The sequence below is a fragment of the Plecotus auritus genome (genome assembly GCF_963455305.1).
Source record: "Plecotus auritus genome assembly, chromosome: 8".
In the NCBI taxonomy this organism is placed as follows: Eukaryota; Metazoa; Chordata; class Mammalia; order Chiroptera; family Vespertilionidae; genus Plecotus; species Plecotus auritus.
Genome location: NC_137782.1, coordinates 119,299,011 through 119,319,574, shown reverse-complemented (window position 1 = coordinate 119,319,574; position 20,564 = coordinate 119,299,011). Strand labels below are relative to the sequence as shown.

The 20,564-nt window shown below is 45.1% G+C and overlaps 1 protein-coding gene across 2 annotated transcripts; it reads right to left on the bottom strand.

Annotated features, from left to right (window-relative positions):
• Window positions 1-388: 388 nt before the first annotated feature.
• Window positions 389-13,334, bottom strand: GGCX (gamma-glutamyl carboxylase). 2 transcript variants are annotated; one of them, XM_080683963.1, is made up of 16 exons: window positions 13,225-13,334; window positions 12,692-12,862; window positions 11,231-11,389; window positions 10,761-10,926; window positions 9,084-9,162; window positions 8,164-8,270; window positions 6,727-6,890; window positions 6,120-6,385; window positions 5,845-5,976; window positions 5,323-5,474; window positions 4,719-4,888; window positions 4,378-4,508; window positions 3,939-4,086; window positions 3,549-3,744; window positions 2,801-2,873; window positions 389-572 (listed from the first exon to the last, which is right to left on the bottom strand). In XM_080683963.1, exons 1-16 carry the CDS (start codon window positions 13,286-13,288, stop codon window positions 501-503), a joined length of 2,250 nt encoding a protein of 749 aa, XP_080540089.1. In that variant the 5' UTR covers window positions 13,289-13,334; the 3' UTR covers window positions 389-500. The 2 variants fall into 2 exon arrangements, with proteins under 2 accessions (XP_080540089.1, XP_080540088.1); XM_080683962.1 differs by having other exon boundaries at window positions 389-2,873.
• Window positions 13,335-20,564: the final 7,230 nt, after the last annotated feature.

The window sequence follows — 20,564 nt, the reverse complement described above, 5'->3', positions numbered from 1 at the left end:
CAGACAAATAACTGCGTTGGCCAAATAAAGGGGATCTGAGGATGAGAACCCCTGCAGGCTGGAGGGGCAGCACCAGAGAAGTAACTGCCTTATAGATAGCTAGGAAGATGTTGAAGGAGAGGTGCTTTTCCTCTGTTTTGGGGGAAAAGGATTTTAAAGACGCAGCGGAGCAGGAGCCCAGGGAGAAGAGTGTAGTAAAGGCATGAAACGGTAGTTAAGAGTTCAGAAGAGCCCTGACCGCTTTGGCTCAGTGGATAGAGCGTAGGCCTGCGGACTCAAGGGTCCCAGGTTCGATTCCAGTCAAGGGCATGTACCTTGTTGCGGGCACAACCCCAGTAGGTGGCGTGCAGAAGGCAACTGATTGCTGATTGATGTTTCAATAAAATATATTTTTTAAAAAAAAGAGTTCAGAAGAGAATGTCAAACAGTTCATTTGCCATTCTATAAAGTTTTAAAAGGGGCAACATCAATCCGGAGATCCAAATGCTGGCCATAGAATACTAAAATGCCTCTGGGTAAACGGACATGGATAACCTCCCAAAACGGCCACAGTTGCATAGACGTGATTCCTCCTAAAATCTGAATAACCCAGACTTATTCCATTGAACAATGTTTACCAGTGTTAAGATGGCCACTCTTTCCCTCTATCCCATCCTCCCAGCACTTTCACCGGGAAAACAAGTCACGAGGTGGTACACTAGCAGTTTGGGAATAGTGGCACCCTTGTGAGTGTCCCCTCCCAAAGTGAAGGAGAAAGCTGCTATTCTTATCAAAGGGGAGAGGGTGGTGGACCCGGGAACAGAAGATAGCAGAACTTACTGGCAAAGGACAGTGCTGAGGTACATTGTGTCAAGAGTTGTGCAGTTTCCCCCACACCATTCTTGCTCAATATCTGTGGTACCCTGGATGGTGTTGCTCAAGTGGCTAGTGTGCTGGCCTGCACACACCAAAGGGTCACGGCTTTGATTCCCAGGCACGTAGCTGGCTGGGTAGCAGGTTCGATAGGGAGGCAACCAATTATTTCTCTTTCTCCCCTCCCTCCCGTGGTCACCAACTGGTGGTCCGTGAGGTCCAAAAGGTTGGTGACGCTCTAGACATCAATTCTAGGGAGGCAACCAATCTGTTTCTCTGTTTTCCCCCTCCCACTCTAATTCGGGTGAGGGTTAAAAAAAAAAGTCCCTGTGGCACAGCCATTGCATACAATGCCTTGTATGAATCAAAGGGACTTACTGCCAGGCCCCACTTGGCCCAACCTGTACATCTTCATGGTAGCCCTGCTCTGATCTCCCTATAGCAGAGGAGATGAAATTAACAGATTTAAGAAATAAGAGGTAGAACTGATGGGACTTGAAATTATAAGAAATATGAGGAAAAGACTTGAGACTAATGACTCAGAAGGTGAAAAATATAGTTGCCATTCACTTAATAAAGGAGAAGAAGGTCTTCAGTTGGAAATGAAGCTAAGTTCTACTCAGGACAGGGTTTGAAAGCTCTGGGATATCCAGGTAGAGACAGATACATATAGGTCTAGGGCACAGGAAAGAAATCTAAGCATAGCATCAATGGAAACCATAAAATAGTGTGTACAGTGAAAAAAGTGCATGGGAAAGAACCCTGAGCCCACTGTCCAAGGAGGGTTAGGTGGGGTGGGGCACGGGAAGAGAAGCATAAAAACAGATGCAATCTTTTATCAAAGTACTGGGACTGCCAGTCTGTTACCAGACCAGGAGCTCTTTTCTTTTTTTAAAACTGCATTCTCACTTCCTAGCCCAGTGCCAGGCCTTTGAACATTCATGGATCTGAGGAGTTTCCTTGTATATCCAAACCTACATTCCCTTATCCCTCACCAAGTTTGGTTAATACTTTACCTTCTCACTAAGTGCTAGAATAATGCTAAATATTAAGCTTGTTTTTAGAAAAATACTAATACCAATAATCTAAATTTCCTTTTTAACTCTGCTATCCTAACTACTCTCATAACTGCTAGTGAAAAACTTACAGGATACATAGATATGAGAAACTAAGAAGGAACCAGAATTATAGTGAAGAGAAAATTTGTGCATTCAGAACCTGATCACCATCCTAATCATCATACTTACAATTAAGACAAGTTTTAAGTTACATTATTTCAGAATTACTGTGATTCTCAAAATTACAAGAGACAGGGTGAAGGACCTTAAGTCAGACATGAGGTTCAAACCATCAATCCATCCCTTAACTAGGTTTATCTCTGAGCAAATTATAGTACCTCTCAATGTCAGTTTCTCCAACTGTAAAATAAGACTAATGACCATTAAGGACTAAATGTAATGTAGGCACTGTGTGAAGCATTGTGCATATGGCAAGTACTTGAGAATACTTAGCTACTATTTTCATCATGGTACATAAAATCTCTTTCCCCAAGGAGCCAGTCACTTTAAACCTGACTTTCCCCTTTATCGAAGAAGGACCTTTTCACATTGCTTTTAACCCCTGCCTAGCCTCTAAACCTTGGATTGATAAATCTTATCCTTGCTTTACTTCCTTGGCTCCTTCCTATAAGATATCATCTCTGAATTTAAAAGAGCTATAGACAAGGAAGAAAAATGTAAATATCTAAAAGTTTTTTCAAATCTCCACTGCACGGGTAATGGTCCTGTGACTGGCTGCTCCCACATCTGTACCCAATATCTGGCCCCCCTCAGAACTCTGAGTGGATATGCTCAGAATTTGGTTCAGGAGAATTAGAATTTGAAGAATCTGTGTTTGAAGGATTCAACTCTCCAACTGGCTCAAAGGGTCGCAAGTTTGCATAAGTCACCTCTTGCGCCAGTTGCTCCAGGGAAGGGCGACCTAATGCCAGATTTCGAAGTGAGATACAAGTCATCAGGAAGCTGAAAAAGAGGAAAAAGGCCACCCAGTCCAAACTCCTGTTTCAACATGGGAATTTCTACCAAAGCCCTTAACGGGACACCTGGTCCTACCTTCTCTCACACAGGCACAAATGAGAATTGCCTCACAGGGACCCGCATATCCCAGCTGGAGGCACCCCACTCCTTATACAGTCTGGTAGGATTCCAGGGTGGGGCAGGAATAACCCATGGGGAGGCTGGAGGTAAACTGAGGCAGAGCAAGACAGCAGGCTGTCAGACACACATCATTTACTCTTCCATTAAATCAGGGACACGAGCCCTGGCTGGTTTGGCTCAGTGGATAAGAGTGTCGGCCTGTGGGCCAGAGGGTCCCAGGTTCGATTCCAGTCAAGGGCACATGCCCGGGGTTGCAGGCTCAATCCCCAGTAGGAGGCGTGCAGGAGGCAGCCAATCAAAGATTCTCTCTCATCATTGATGTTTCTATCTCTCTCTCCCTCTCCCTTCCTCTCTGAAATCAATAAAAATATATTTAAAAAATAAATAAATAAATAAATCAGGGACAAGAGAAGGGAGGGGAAAAGCTATTTAGCCCTCGACTGTCCTTTCCTGGGACAGAGTCCCTACTGTTACTCTCATCAGAGAAGTTACCCAACTTGCAAATATCTGATGGCAACAAGTATTGTGGGTAAAACTTACCTGCGGCGAAAAATATAGAGCTTTCGCAGCAAGAAGCGGAAGAATCGCTCATGGAAAGGGGAGTTTCGCCGGCGTTCGATCTCCTGGAGCCTTTGCTGGCGTTTAAGAAAGGTCTGAACCAGAGGTGTTGGCTCAGGACCTCCTTTTACTTCCCCTTCTAGCAAAGGTTGCAGCTCGGGGGGTAGAGGTCCTGTTTCTGCTCAAAGTCAGCAAAAAGGAATCACTGAGAGAGAGAGAGAGAGAGAGAGAGAGAGAGAGAGAGCATTCTCTCTCCTACAACTCCCCTTTCACCAGCTAGAGGCTTCAAGTTCAATTTTTAATGGCTAGATCCTCATTTACAACCCTAACTTCTTGTACTCGGGGGTTACCTCAGCCCGAATCTTTACTCACCACTTCCATTCTCAACTTTCTCTTTCAATTCTTGCAGATATGCCAGGTCTTGCTCCAGTGCAACTTCTGTAGTGTTGACATAGATGTACATGTAACAGGAAGGACTGGGTGACACTGTGTACACCTTATGGTACTCGCCAGCAGGCAACTGAGCAGGGGATAGAAATGAATATATTTCACTCTTTAAACTTTTCCTAGTCGGCCTATGGGCTCCTAACACCACCCGCTCCCCACCCACCGAGCATCTTTCTTCTTACTGTGTTTTGGAGTCCAAAGGAACTGACCTCTAGAATCCTAGATGAGGCTACTCACAGCCCCAGGAATCTTTACTTTTTGAGCGAGCCCCCACAACATTACTGCTATGGTAAAACATTGAGTCTATAATAAATTAACTCCACTCATCTAAACTTTTCTGCTATTGTTAATTCCAGCAAGATACCTGCATTTTTTCTCCCTCCTGAAGAGTGTAGTTCTTCTGTTCTGCCACCAGCTCCACAATCACCTCCCCCTGCAGCAGCTGGATGCTAGTGTTGCCCAGGTCTTCATTCACAAAATTCTCTAGGTGCAGCCCTGACAGGGACAACCAAGTTCCCCAATGCCCACTGTGAGTGAACTCACTTCCAGCCAGAACAAACATCACACTTCACCACTACCACCTCTCAGATTTCAAAAACATTCCTCCCACCATAAGTACTCCTCCCCTCTCCACCACATGCAAGGTTCCTGACCAAGGAAGCACAGAGGAAAGACAGCAAAGCCTCTCCTAGCTTTCTTCCATACCAGGGAAATCTGCAATGAAGACCACCATAGTATAGTTGTCCAAGCTGCTCTTGATTTCCTGTAACTTGGCCCTCCAAGGAGACAGGTCCATCAACAGTGGCTGCAGCCAAGGTGTAGGCTGGAAGGGGGACCAGGAAGCCTGCACGATGTCCACATGAGGGTCAAAAAGCCTTAGGAAAGAAAACCATGTTTTAAGAAGGCTACAGCCACCTACCCATCAGAATTTCCAGTTCTGTTTCTCTCATCACCATTCCCAGAGAGAGGGAACAGGGTTTCCAGATAGAAAACATGGCCTGTGTCAGCATGCTATGACCAGTCTGAGGCACAGAGGGGAAAGAGATTCTGGAGCACTGGGAAGAATGAGGATTAGTGGCCATCTGAGAATGGTGTTAAGTTTCTAGCAGAACAAGTCATATTACCTTTTCTTCTGGGTGATGGGGCCCCCTGCTGGAAGCAATCAGCTATGCCCACAACCAAGTCTACAGGGACATGCACCAGAGGACAGCCTTTCAAGCAAGACAGCACTGGGGAGCGTGGCCTATTATTCATCTTGGCAAAAGGAGCTGGACTTCATTTTTTCCCATTCCCTGCTCCCCTTGCCCACCTCTGCTGGAAGCGGTCATTGATGGAGACCCAGATATCAAAGTAGATCTGGGGCTCAGTAACATTGTACTTGGGAAGCAGGCGGCTCAGGCAAGTGGCATATTGCTTCAGCATGTCTGCATGATCCTTCCATCGCCGGCTCTGTGTGAATACCTGTCCCAAACCCCCATATTAGTCCCACCTCATTGTATTGCCTCCTGGATGAGTCATGCACTGCTAATGGGACAAAGAGATCTGGTTGTTTTGACCAGGAAAAAAAACCTGACCTTGTTTTTGGGGAAGAGTTTTTCCTTGCTGGGCTAGTGGTTTACTTACCTTTCTTAAATCTAATCTCAGTTTAAGGAGGTGAATGACACTGCCCTGTTTCAACCCACATAAAAGAAGGCTGAACCTGGCTCCTGAGAAAGGGGAATGACCCAAATTTGTTTTATTTTACAATTGTGTTTAGGACCAAATCAGACCCCAAAGCTCAAGGAAGCTCTGAAGAACAATACATTGTCAGCATCAGCATCAGAAATCTCACCCCAGGGTTAAGGTAGCCTAGCTCGCCAGTGCGGCCATCACGGTAGGTGATCTTCACGTGCTGGTGGGAGCGGGAGTGCACCATCATGTCCCAGGAATAGCCATAGAGTCCATTTGTCCAATTGTTATAGCCCTGAGAAGGCAGGGCAGAGGAAATCAGCTTAATGGTTCTTAGGCTAATCCCATCCTCTATCAAGAAAGGGCTACATAACCAGCCATTCTTTCCCTATGGCTGTCTCTCTGCCACTCTCCACGCTAACCCCAGCCTACACATACCTGGGTGAGGAAATGGGAATAGGGCAGGAAGAGCTGCTCCAGGAGGTAGATCAGGGTGAAGGCAGTGCCTAGCTGATGGCGCAGCCCTGGCTTCTGGCTGCCTTTGGCCCGGTTCCTCTTATACATGCAGGAAGCACTGGGCTGAGGGGCAGCCTTGAGGGGCAGCAGATCCTGCAGCCTTTTGGGGCAGTGAGATACCAGCTTCCGAGGCCAATCAGGGGAGCAGAAGAGAGGGCTGCTGGCCAGCATGACATAGGGGAACATACCTACAAAAGCAAGGAGAAAAGCATTTCAGGAGTTTGGTTTGGGGAAATGTGGGTAATCCCCTTAACCCCTTTCCCTTAAGAAACCTCTCTCAAGTATCTCACTTATGATAAAAGAAGTTCTTAACTAAAGGATACTTACTTCCCAGAGATTCCTTACTATACAGCATACTAGCTGAGCCCAGAAGTCCCAATTCTCTCTTCCCAATTTATTTCCATGCCACAGTGACTGCATCAGGTTCAATGTGGCTGCTATTCCCATCATCATCTCCCAGACCCAAACAATGCCTCTGGCAAGTCCCTCCCTGTGGTTTCCTATTTCCTACCAGACGACAGGTACTAACCAATGCTGAAAAGCTGGGAATTCATGCAGTGGAAGTAGGACACGAAGAGGAGGCCCACGGATCTTGAGGCATCGAAGAAGAGCAGGAAACCAGCTGAGAGGTCAAGGAGCAGTCCGCACCAGTGCACCACCAGCAGACTAGTCATCTCTTCAGACAATACGAGTCTGCGGACACCAGGGACAGGGTCAGGCACCCGCCCACTGGGAGCCTGGCTGACACAGCACACTCACAGCAAATGCACCTCTGCTACCCTGTCCTTGCCAAAGGAGCCACCACAGCAGGTGGGTAGAACTTTGCACAAAGACACCCCAGAGGTTTTCCAACCCCTGTACATTTCCACGCACATTAGGTGTCCAGCTGTTTTCAACACACGCTCTGTCAGAAGCAAGGGCAAATCTCCTAGGGCAAATCTGATGGAGAAGTGTGGGTGCTGTGGCAGGGAGGCTCTGCATAGAGGTTACAAATGAGAAGAAATTTTAAAAGGTGAATGCTAGCCCTAGCCAGTTTTGCTCAGTGGTTAGAGAGTCGGCCTGCAAACTGAAAGGTCCCAGGTTCGATTCCGGTCAAGGGCACATGCCCGGGTTGTGGGCTCGATGCCCAGTGGGGGACTTGGAGGAGGCAGCCAATCCATGATTCTCTCTCATCATGGATGTTTCTAACTCTCTCTCCTTCTTCCTTCCTCTCTGAAATCAATAAAAATATATTTTTTTAAAAAAAGGTGAATGCCTGACCAATATGATTCTGAAGTCAAACTACAGGAACTGAGAAATACCAGGGAAGAGGAAAAAGAACAAAGTAAAAAAAGAGAGAAGAAATGGGAGGAAGAGAGAAGTCAGAGAGGCGAACTTCTGCTTTGAGAAGAGTTGGTATCACTGGTTCTGTCAGGGCAGGGACACTGTCCATCTTCTCAGTACACTGGCTGAGGAGTCCTGGAGAGGCTGGGGTGGCAACCAACTCATTCACCAAGTCACCTAGTTCTAGCTTTTTCCTCTACTTTTTTTTTTTTTTAATGTTTGTATTGATCTCAGAAAGAGAGGAAGGGAGAGGAAGAGAGAGATAGAAACATTGATGGGATTGAATCATCAATAGGCTGCCTCCTGCACAATCCTTACTGGGGATCAAGCCCGCAACCTGGGCATGTGCTCTGACCAGGAATTGAACTGGGAGACCTCTTGGTGTATAGGTTGATACTCAACCACTGAACCACACAGGCTGGGCTTTCCCCTTCTTTTTAAATTTATTTCCCTCCATTGCCACCCACAGCATAAGTTTCACAGGGTCAGCCTTCTGCTGAATAGGGAGATGAGTGGACAGAGGAAAGTATGTTGCAAATTTAGGCAAAGTAGGAACAGCAGCTATTACTGCAGACATGACAGAGGTGAGTCACCCACTCTGTACCTGTGCTTCAGTGAGGCCTCTGCCCTGACTGCCACTCACTTGAAGGGACTGAAGAGCCAGTGCCGGGACAGGTTCTCCATGGAATAGCCTTCCACCCAGTCTGCATCCAGCTTTTTCACACCCGCAATGAAGTACACAATGAAAATCTGCCAACGCAAAATGCAAAACAAATGTTTAAAGAAAAAAAAAGGACTGGAGACCATTAGGCTAAGTGAAATAAGTCAGGCAGAGAAAGATAAATATCACATGATCTCACTCATTTGTGGAATATAATGAACAACATGCTAGTAAACTGCTGAACAAAAATAGAACCAGAGATACAGAAGCATCGAACAGACTGTCCAACCTATGAAGGAAGGGGTAGGGGTAAGTGGGTAAGAGATCAACCAAAGAACTTGTATGTATGCATATGAGCATAACCAATGGACACAGACAGTAGCAGGGTGAGGGCATGTGCTGGGGGGTGGCAGCAGCCAGGGATAGGTCAATGGGGGAAAAAGGAGACTCATGTAATACTTTAAACAATAAAGAATTTAAATTAAAAAGAAAGAAAAAAAGAAAAAAGAGTAAGTTCTCATCTCAGTTCAGGGACCAAGGAAGATTAGTTCCATTCTTCTATTCACTCATCTCAGATATTCACTCATCCAATGAGTATCTATTGACATCCTACCAATGCCAGGCACAGTATTAGGCACCAAGGAGAGTCATAAAGCATAGGTATTATTCTGTCTCTCATGAGGATTCTAACCTGGCAGGGGCAAAGCCCTATTCTTTCCATGACAAGGTGAGACAGCCCAGAGATTAGGGTTTTGGAAACAATAGAAAAGCCAGCCTAGCCTTCCAGTAAAAGGGAAGAAAGAGAAGATCTAGGGAGGCAGAGTAGAGTGCAATCTGCTGTGGGACGGCCATGCTGACAATGACTGTCAAAGAACACCTCCCTCTTTCCTAAGATCTTGTACCTGGCCACGCAGCACAGCATAGTTCCAAAGAGGCACGTGAGCATTCCGCTTCCGGGTATTCAGCAGGCCATCCACAGACCTACACCAAGTAAGGTAAGGATTGAGGAGAGCTTCTTAGTCCAGCCACATTTCCACCTTCCTTTTTAAATGTAATAATCTATTTCAGGTCAACTCCCATACCCTCTTTGGTCCTCTGGACTATTTTGAGGCCCTTTAGAATTATATGAGGAAACTGGAACAGTGATTATTTTAACTTATAACAGAAATTTTACTAGTGAGTTATAACAATAAAAAGTTCAGTGTTTACCATTAGTTACTTAGCAAATTAGTTAGTCCTAATGGAAAACGTCAGTAAAAAGACTACAATGCTAGAATATGACTGAATTTAGTAAAGAATGAGTTTAAGGAACTGTTTAAAAAGTTTGAGGTTTATATAAATATATTAAAAAATTTTTTCAATATCCAAAACAAACTGACACTTGTAGACCTGGATGCCAGGATTTAATGCCAGAGGGTCCCTACTAACAGCCTACCTTGGGAGAGAACGGATAAACGCAGGCTCTAAGACAAGATGTACTCTGGGGAGGCAGAAGCAAAGCAGATTTTCAAGAAGACAATGAATGAGCCGAGAAGTTGGGGAAGGGCAGCTTACACTGTGGTCAAGAGCACTGGGGTCTACAGCTAAGGAGACCTCAATTCTCACCTGTGCCTCTTGCTGCTATGTGACCTTAGGCAAATCTTTTAGTTCCCTAAGCCTTAGTGTCATCTATAAAATGGAGAAAGCACTATGGATCTCATGGGGTTATACTGAGGAAAAATTAAAGTGTTTAGCATGGTATTTGGAAATCCATCAGTAAGTAAGTGGTATGTAGTTTTTTAAAAAAAATTTTTTCAGGAGTATTCTGCCAAAACTGTCTCTTAATTCTGTATGATCAGAGCTGGCCATTCTGAATGAGTCTAATGGTTTACAAAAGGAGTATCTATATGTGTGTTAACAAATGAAACTTAATGACTGATAAATCGCTAATTAATTCAATGCTTGAGATTTTTTACTTATACCCATCTTACTGAGATCTCATGTTTGCTTTTCACTTAATAATGGGAAAAATCCTTAAAGGTCGTCTGCCCTGCCATCTGGTTTCCAGACCCCTTCTCCACCTCCCCTGAAAGATGGTCACCTAAACCAGAGGTGGAAGAGGTTACCTCCTCCCAGGACAGCGCTGCTGAGCAGCCCTGGTGGGCCCTCTCCTTCTGACATGGTTCTGCCTCACAGCAACTTCTACTCTGTGCTCTAACTCTGCACCTCTGGGCTCACACAGAGAAAGTCTGCTCCCTCTTCCACATGACCACCCTTGAAGTATCTAAAAACAGCTATGTCTGGCTTTAGTCTTCTCTTCTTCTAAGAAGATTACAGGAAGTGCACAGATCAAGGCACCTGGGGAAATACGGAAAGAGTGAAGGGGTGGGAATGGAGCCATTTTGCTTTTTGTCATCCCAAGTGCCACAACCTCGCTGACTCTTCCCCCTCCCAAATCCATCCAAATTAAAGTGTGACCTTTGCAAAGCATTGCTGAAATTATTCTTGCTGGGGCAAATTCTAGGACCTCAATGGGCCTCTATCTCTGGTAAACATCCTGACCCAGCCAACCCCTCCCCTCTATTTCCCTAGATTCATACCAGGAGTGGTTTGCATCCATGAATGTCAGCTGAAAAGCTAACAAGCCATACAGATAGGAGTGGTTGTTCCATGACGTCTTGTCCAGGAGAAACACATACCAGTACGGCAGCAGGAATAACACACAGCTTATCCGGTAACACAGGCCCAGCATCATGCCCAGTGCCCCTGGGATTTGTGGGGGGAGAGGATTAAGAGGTCAAAGGTCACCACAGGCCCAGCTCCCCTGGGACAGGCTGTGGGTGGGATTAAGAAAAGACATCAGACATTTTATAACCAGGTACAACCAAATCAAAATTAAATTATTTTAATATTTTTAAAAAGAGCTATGGGGTCACAGCTCAGATGACACACAAATCAGGAAGATGAAATTATGAGTCACAATAGAAGTGAATAAGGAACCCAAGACCTTGCTCATACTTTGTATTTCTCTGTTTTAGATAGGCAAATCAATATTCCCTGTTCCCCTCACCCAGAAACATGACGGTATAGACAAGATACATCCAGTCAAGTGGCAGTGGTTGCAGGACATCCAGCAAGGGGAAGCGGCACACCTCCAGCCCATCCAAGTATCTTCGGTCCAGGGAGCTGAGCCCCCGCTCCTGGGGAATGTCGAGCACCATCAACAGCCCTGAGAAGGCAGTTAGAGAGGGGGGCCATTAGGCCTCAGCAAAGGAAGCAGTAGAATACATTTGAATACAGTTGACTGAATCTAGCTCCAAGGTCAGACTTCTTTCCTAACCAGGCTTCACCATTTATTCATTCATCCAACAAACATTACTGAGTGTCTCCTATGTGATAGGCACTATGCCAGTTGTGTGATCAGCTACTGTACCTCACTAAGCCAATGCCTCATTTGGAAAAAGGGGCTCATATTATGTTACAGGGTTACAGAGAGGATTAAATGAGAGAAACATACAAAATGCTATAAAAGCTGTTCAGGTTTTGATAGTTAATATTTACAAAGGTCTGTCACATTGGGCCACAGAAAGTGCTCAAGGATGGTGCTTGCTTCTCAACCTTTTCCACTTCCTGGCATACCCAGAAAACAGCAGTATTTGGCCAACACACTGGGGTAAACAGAAGGGGCTACTCAGGTCAGGAAGCAGCTCCAGCTAAGGCAGTGTTTCGCAACCTCAGGACCATTGACATTTGGGGCTGGTTAATTATTTGCTGGGAGGGACTATCCTGTGCATCATAGGTCCAATTAGCAGCATCTCTGGCTCCTATGTAGATGCCAGTAGCCACCTATCCCTGCCCCCCACATATGACAAATAAAAATGTCCCCGGACATTGCCAAGTGTCGCGCCCCCTCCCCCCAACAAAAAAGCCCTCAGTTGAGAACCACTGGCCTATTGGGATTAATATTTCAGCATATCATAATAACCCATTCCAAGCGGGAGCTCTGGATTAGGAAGTTACAGCCAACATGTCTGCTATTTCTCTAAAGTCTAGTCCTTAGTGTAATTACTGAACACATTCATGACATAAGGAAAATTAATCCCTGTTCCTCTGCCTCTATATTTGCTATAGCCTCAGATCAAAGCATTTCTGGCCTCCAAACGCTAATCAGAGGAGTCAAAGCTGGGTTTGATCCTAAACTCCACAAATAACCTCTTCCAGGACACTGATGTCTTCTGCTGTGAGAAAAAGGGAGGAAAGTCCACTAAGTAAGTAACCAAGAAATAGACAAGGTTGGGAGGCAGTGATACTCCCAAAGTTTATAAGCCTCTGATGCAAGCAATCAGGTATAAGAGGCCTCTCTATGGAACAAGAGAAAAGCAAAGGCTAATGATCGGGCGCAGACTCTAATCCCAGTTTCCGAGTTCTGAAAGCAGGCACTTGACGTTTTCTAGATGTCCATCTCAAATCACCTTCACATTGTCACTCTCCCACCCCAATCACACTGGCCCCTCTCAGAAATTGGACTTACCAAAGAGAAAACGGAAGACAGCCAGGCTTGCAGGATCCGTTGGCCGATTCAGCAGTGTCACCAGCCTCCCCCAGCTGGATACATCTGTCCACTCAAAACCCAAGAGTTTCCCCATGCGGCTGGCCTGACCGGGGCCTGAGGTCTGTGCAGTCTTGTCTTTCCGTGCTTTATCTGTAACCAATAAATGGAGAAATATGTGTGCACGTGTGGGGTGGAGGTGCTTTAAAATCGGCTCCTTCCCAAATCAACAGCCCCAACAATCCGAGGGCTTCTGCCTCCCTGGGTTCTCCCGCTGATCTCTACCAGAACACCCTGCAGGGCAGCCCCTCCTCCAGGACGCGCCAATGCCCCAGAACTTCTCACACTACAGCCCCCTAATCGCTAATCGCATGTCACCGTCACCCCAAACTGCAGGCTGCAACCTCTCTCTATAAGCCCCATCCCCAGGACCCCCTGGGCAGTCCTCCTGTCCCCGCCACTCTGAGACCAGCGCCCCTCTCTCCCTCCGCCGCAGGGTGGGGCTCTGAGCCTACCTGAGCCGGACGCGGCCCGCGAGGACCGGGCAAACAACGCCATAGTTCTGTGGAGGTAAGTCATCCACAGCAGCCACCCACGAGAGAGGGGCCGCTCCCCTAAGCCCCGCCTCCCTGACACGTCAGCAGGGAGCAGCCGGCCGGAAAGCGTTGGGACTGTCGTGAAGGGCCGTAGCCGGCGGATCCTGGCTCCCTGCTTGGCGGCAGAAGGCAAAGCCAGGGACCTGCGGGGCGGGGCGGGGCGGGGCGGGGCGGGCCTCACCTCACCTGGTGATGGAGGATGCTGGAGGATACCTCTGAGCCCTCCCGCTCTCCTTAGGCCTCTCCAGGCGGTAGTGTCCCTATGACATGATGTGAACATATCGGACTCTTCCCTAGAAAGGACCGCTGAGTTCAGGACGCACCTGGAAGGGGCTGTCCATCCCAGAGAAATTATATCACTTCCTTTACCCCTATCTGCCAAGAACCAGAGAGGTTTGAATGCAGCAGGGGAAACTGGAACAGCATAACTGAAGAGGGAATGCAGAATAGGGGTAGTGAGTAGACTGTGGTCCATCAGGGAAGATTTTTTTTTTTTTCCTTTTTTAACCCTCACCAGAGGATGTTTTCCCCCATTGATTTTTAGAGAGAGGGAAAGACAGAGAGGAATATCAATGTGAGAGACATCAATTGGCTGTCTCCTGCACTTGCCCCGACCAGGGCCCAAGCCAGGGAGGAGTCCTTGACGGGAATCAAACCCGGAACCCTTCAGTCTGCAGGCGAATGCTCTATGCACTGAGCCAAACCAGCTAGGGAGTCAGGGAAGGTTTTTAAAGAGACCAGTCAACACTGTAATATCTTAACTCTCTGCCCTGGGATTGGTCAGCAGGATAAGGAGAAGGCATCCAAGGGCGGCAGTTCTCACATTTTTTGGTCTCAGGATCCCTCTGCACTGTTACATATCATTGAGAACCTTAAAGAACTGTTATTTATGTGGGTTATATTTTTCCATATTGAGGAATGTTTGTATTGATTCACTAAAAAAAGAATAAACCCATTAAGTATTTTAATAACTATCATTTTTGTTAATAAAGGTACATTATCACCAAAATTGCATGAAGAGTACTTCAGAATGCAGACTGGTGCAGCCACTGTGGAGAACAGTATGGAGTTTCCTCAAAAAATTAAAAATGGAACTCCCATTTGACCCAATGATCCCACTTCTAGGAATATATCCTAAGAAACCTGAAACACCAATCAGAAAGAATATATGCACCCCTATGTTCATCACAGCACAATTTACCATAGCTAAGATTTGGAAACAGCCTAAGTGCCCATCAGCAGATGAGTGGATAGAAAAACAGTGGTACAGCCCTAGCTGGTTTGGCTCAGTGGAGAGAGTGTCGGCCTGCAGACAGGAGGGTCCCAGGTTCAATTCCGGTGAATGGCACATGCCTGGGTTGCAGACTCGATCCCCAGTAGGGGGCATGCAGAAGGCAGGTGATCAATGATTCTCTCTCATTATTGATGTTTCTCTCTGGCTCCCTCTCCCATCCTCTCTGAAATTAATGTAAAATATATATATATATATATATATATATATATATATATATATATATATATTTAAAGAACTCTTAAACCATTTGCCACAGCATGTATGGACCTGGAGAATATTATGCTAAGCAAAATAAGCCAGTCAGAGAAAGATATGTATCACATGATCTCAGTGATATATGGAACAAAATAAATCAATAAACAAAAATAGATCCAGAGACATAGAAGCATGGAATAGGCTGTCGAACCTCGGAGGGAAGGCAGGGAGGGTGGGTGGGAAGAGATCAACCAAAGAACTTGTATGCATAACCAGCATACACAGACAATAGGGTGATGAAGGCCCGGGGTGGGGGGCAGGAGTGGGCTAGAAGAGGTCAATGGAGGAAAAGGGGGCACTTATGTAATACTTTCAACAATAAATATTTTTTAAAAGAGTACTTCATATTGTCTTACATGTAAATCTCTTTACTGTGAGGGCTTAATTGAAGACAACTGGATTCTCATGTCTGCTTCTGCAGTACATCTGTTGTGAAATGGTATTGGTTGATATAAGTATGGGAGGGAAATCTGGCTTCACAGATACTTAGCTGGACTAGGGAGAAGCATTTTTTTTTAATATATTTTTTTTATGGATTTCAGAGAGGAAAGGTGAGGGAGATAGAAACATCAATGATGAGAGTAAATCATTGATCGGCTGCCTCCGTGCCTGCAAACCTGGGCATGTACCCTGACCAGGAATTGAACCGTGACCTCCTGGTTCATGGGTTGATGTTCAACCACTGAGCCACACTGGCCAGGCAAAGAGAAAAGCATTTTAATGGCCTTTTAGATAAATGTGGATATCCTTCTTTGACACAACTTGCATGTGGTAGTTTTTAAAGATTACTCAAATGTGAAAATTGAAACCATATCAATGAACATTATGCACTATAACATTAAAATCATTGGTATATCTTGCAATTTAAAAAATATATGTATTGGAGAAACCAAGATGACGGCATAGGTAAGCACCTAAACTGCTGCCTCGCACAACAATTTCAAAACTACAACTAAAAGACAGAACGGACACCATCCAGAACCACAGGAAAGCTGGCTGAGTGAAAATTCTACAACTAGAAGGAAAGAGAAAAGCTCACAGAGAATTGGAGGTACGGCAAAGGGTCTTTGTGCGTGCAGAGGGAAGGGCAGCTGAGAGCCTGGCTGACTTTCTCTGGCAGAAGGGGGAAGGAAGCCCCCGACCGCACTGAACCCCAGTTCTGACTGCACTGAACCCCAGTCCCGGGTGAAACCCCGTGGACCCAGGCTCATACAGGGGGCATCTGGACTGTCAGGTAGAGAGAAAGGCACCTGGAGACTTGGAGACCCGGGGGAGACCCGGGGGAGCCCTGGCAGGCAGGGTTCTGGAGGTGCGCGCATGCCAGTGCACACAAAGGCTGCGGAGGTTGCCACAGGCTTTCCCTACTGGAAGGGAGTCAGAAGCTCCTGACTGCACTGAGCCCCAGTTCTGACTGCACTGAACCCCAGTTCCAGGCGAGCCCCTGGGGACCCACGCTCTTGTGGGGGGGGGGATCTGGACTCTCAGGCGGAGACTCGGGATCGGGGGAAGGCAGAGGTCTGAAGGGCAAGGCTGACTGGAAGCCAAGACTATCTGCTCCGCCCTGAGACTCCACCCCATCCAAACTGAGCACAGAGGCTATTGCAATTTGGCAAGTCTAATCCTATAAGGCTGTCTCCAACACCGAACTTCTCCCAGCATAGTCACAGCTGATCCTTACAGCCAACGGGCCTGGAGGTCAATTCCTCCCAGTGATACCAACAACAAAGACTTAACTACAACAAGGCTGTACACACAGTCCACAAAGGGGTGCACCAAGAGTGTCCACCTCAGGTTAACTGGGAAGGCCGACTCACTGGGCCATATAGGAAACCTAGCACACAAATCTACCCTACCAACTCAGGGAAGCAGTGAAAATGTGGCGTCAAAGAAACAGATCACAAACGAAAGAAATGGAGGAAAACCAACGACTGGATATAGAATTCAAAACCACGGTTATAAGGCTTTTCAAGAATATCCTAGAAAAGGCCGATAAATATAATGAGACCCTTGAAGATATAAAAAAGGACCAACTAGAAATTAAACATACACTGACTAAAATAAAAAATATTATACAGAGACCCAACAACAGACTAGAGGGACACAAGAATCAAGTCAAAGAATTGAAATACAAAGAAGCAAAAAACACTCAACCGAAAAAGCAAAAAGCAAAAAAAAAATCCAAAAAGTTGAAGATAGTGTAAGAAGCCTCTGGGACAACTTCAAGCGTACCAACATCAGAATTATGGGGGTGCCAGAAGAAGAGAGAGAGCAAGATACTGAAAACCTATTGGAAGAAATAATGACTGAAAACTTCCCCCACCTGGTGAAAGAAATAGACTTACAAGTCCAGGAAGCTCACAGAACCCCAAACAAAAGGAATCCAAAGAGGACCACACCAAGACACAGCATAATTAAAATGCCAAGAGCAAAAGACAAAGAGAGAATCTTAAAAGCAGCAAGAGAAAAACAGTTAATTACCTACAAGGGAGCACCCATACAACTGTCAGCTGATTTCTCAACAGAAACTATGCAGGCCAGACGGGAGTGGCAAGAAATATTCAAAGTGATGAATAGCAAGAACCTACAACCAAGATTACTCTACCCAGCAAAGCTATCATTCAGAATTGAAGGGCAGATAAAGAGCTTCACAGATAAGAAAAAGCTAAAGGAGTTCATCACCACCAAACCAGTATTATATGAAATGCTGAAAGGTATTCTTTAAGAAGAGGAAGAAGAAAAAAGTAAAGATAAAAATTATGAACAACAAATACATATCTATCAACAAGTGAACCTAAAAATCAAGTGAATTAAAAACCTGAGGAACAGAATAATCTGGTGAATATAATAGAATCAGGGGCATAGAAAGGGAGTGGACTGATAATTCTCAGGGGGAAAGGGGTATGGGGGGGCGGGGTTCAGGAAGAGAATGGACAAAAATCATACACCTATGGATAAGGGCAGTGGCGGGGGAGGTAAGGGCAGAAGGTGGGGTGGGAACCGGGTGGAGGGGAGCTATGGGGGGAAAAAGGAGAAACAATTGTAATAATCTGAATAAAGATTTATTTAAAAAAAATATATATGTATTTTTATTAAGTAAGGGAGAGAGAGAGAAGCATTAATGATGAGAGAGAATCATTGATCAGCTGCCTCCTGAACGCCCCACACTGGGGATTGAGCCCCACAACCCGCGCACGTGCCTCAACCGGAAATTGAATCATGACCTCCTGGTTCATAGGTTGATGCTGAACCACTGAGCCACGCCAGCCGGGACTAACTTGCACTTTAAATGGACATTTTACTCAAGGATGATATTGTAAAATCATGCCTGAGTAAAACATTGGAAAACAAAGTCATTTGGCAAGCACTGTTTCCTTGAGTTATGCAGCTTTTCCAAAGGCAGAGTCTCTTAAATGTTGGGAAGCTGCCCAACTCAGTGGCAGATACAAATTCTAATTTTCAAGATAAGAATTTTAATTTTCACTTGAAAGTCCTCATTTTATCAAAGGCAACAAATACTGTCTAGTGTTTTCCTTGAAGGAACAGGCTCACTCCTTTCATTTTTGGGAAAATATCAGTCAAATGTGCCAGTTTGAATAACCATAGTTTGTTTGATGCCCTTTCAAATAAAATGGGGTTCAACATCTTGTTTTGTTAAGGAATTGCAAATGAAAACAATGATGGGATATGTGCTAAAATGGTTGACTTCCAAAACAGTGACAACAACAAATGCTGGTGAGGGTGTAAAGCAACAGGAACGCTCCTTCACTTCTGGTGGGAATGCAAAATAATACAGCCACTTTGGAAGACAGTTTGGCAGTTTCTTACAAAGCTAAGCATACTCTTCCCATAGGACCCAGCAATTGTGCTTCTTGATATTTACCCAAATGAGTTGAAAATGCATGTTACACAAAACTTATGCCCTAACCGGTTTGGCTCAGTGGATAGAGCGTTGGCCTGCTGACTGAAAGGTCCCAGGTCCGATTCCGGTCAAGGGCATGTACCTTGGTTGCAGACACATCCCCAGTAGGAGGTGTGCAGGAGGCAGCTGATTGATGTTTCTCTCTCATCGATGTTTCTAACTCTCTATCCATCTCTCTTCCTCTCTGTAAAAAATCAATAAAATATATTTAAAAAATAAAAACTTGCACACAAATGTATAGCAGCATTATTCGCAATTGCCTAAACTTAGAAGCAACCAAGACATCCTTCAATAGATGAGCATATAAACAAACTGTGACACTTTCATACAATGGAATATTGAGCGATAAAATGAAATGAACTTGTTAGGAACATAAGTGACCCCATCTTAAAACTAATCTGCCATCTTGACATCTGGGTGAACCTGAACCCATGACTTTCTCCCCTTCCTCTGGGTGAGTTCTGAAATGCAGAACTCTGGGCTGATCACAGTACTCCCATTAATTCTCTCTCAGGGGGAGGTGCCCCGGATGTTTCTCACCCTGGCACCCAAGGCTCCTAGCTCCTGATCCCTTAGATTATCACATATTCTCACGGTTTTTCAAATCTGGGGGTGGAAGTTTCAGGGATCCATTCTTCTTATTGGTGCCCAAGACTGTTTTCTGTATATTAGTTCCCTAATAACTCTCTAAACCAACAAGCTGGACTTGTCTGCCTCAATTTTTTTTTTTTTTTTGGCTTATCGGCCCCTTCAGCTTTTGGGGTTGCTTTGCATACACAGCCCTTTCACAAAACAGAGCTATCAAGCTACTAAAAGACATGGAGGAAACTTAAATGCATATTGCTAAGTGAAGGAAATCAATATGAAAAGACTACATATTGTATGGTCCAAAGTCTGTGCAATCCTGGAAAAGGCATAACTATGGAAATAGTAAAAAGATCAGTGGTTGCCAAGGATTGAGGGGAGGGAGGGAGGGCTGAATAGGTAGAGCACAGGATTTTTAGAAAAGTAAAACTATTCTGTATGATAATGTAATGTGTCATGGTACTTACATGTCATTATATATTTGTCAAAACTCATAGAATGTACAACACAAAGAGTGAACCTGAATATAAACTATGGACTTTCTTAATATATCACTGTTAGCTCATCAATTGTAAAAAATGTAAGATGTTAATAGAAACTGGGAGAGTATGGCCCTAGCCATCAGTGGATACAGTGTCAGCCTGCAGACTGAAGGGTCCTGGGTTTGATTCCGGTCAAGGGCACATGCCTGGATTGTGGGCTCGATCCCCAGTGCGGGGCATGCAGGAGGCATCCGATCAATGATTCTCTCTCATCATTAATGTTTCTACCTCTCTCTCCCTCTCCCTTCCTCTCTGAAACCAATAAAAATATATTTAAAAAAGAAGAGAGAATAAATCCTTGCAATATTACAGGGCCCATTGGAATGACTCAGTAATTTAAATTTTTTTATTAGCCAAATTAAAAGGGAATGGAAACAGGTGAAATAAATTTTATCAATATTTTTTATTTAACTCAATATATCCAAAACATTAATCAACATGTCATCACTATAAAAAATTACTAATGGGGTATTTATGTTCTTTTTTCATAGTAAGTCTTTGAAAACCAGCATGTATTTTACTTTTACATCATGTCTACATTCATACTAGCCACATTTCAAGTGCTCCACAGCCACATATGGCCAGTGGCTACTGCATTAGACAGTGCAAGTGAAGATCTCAATTTTTGACCCACCTCCACTTAGCCACATTATAGCCTTTCTAT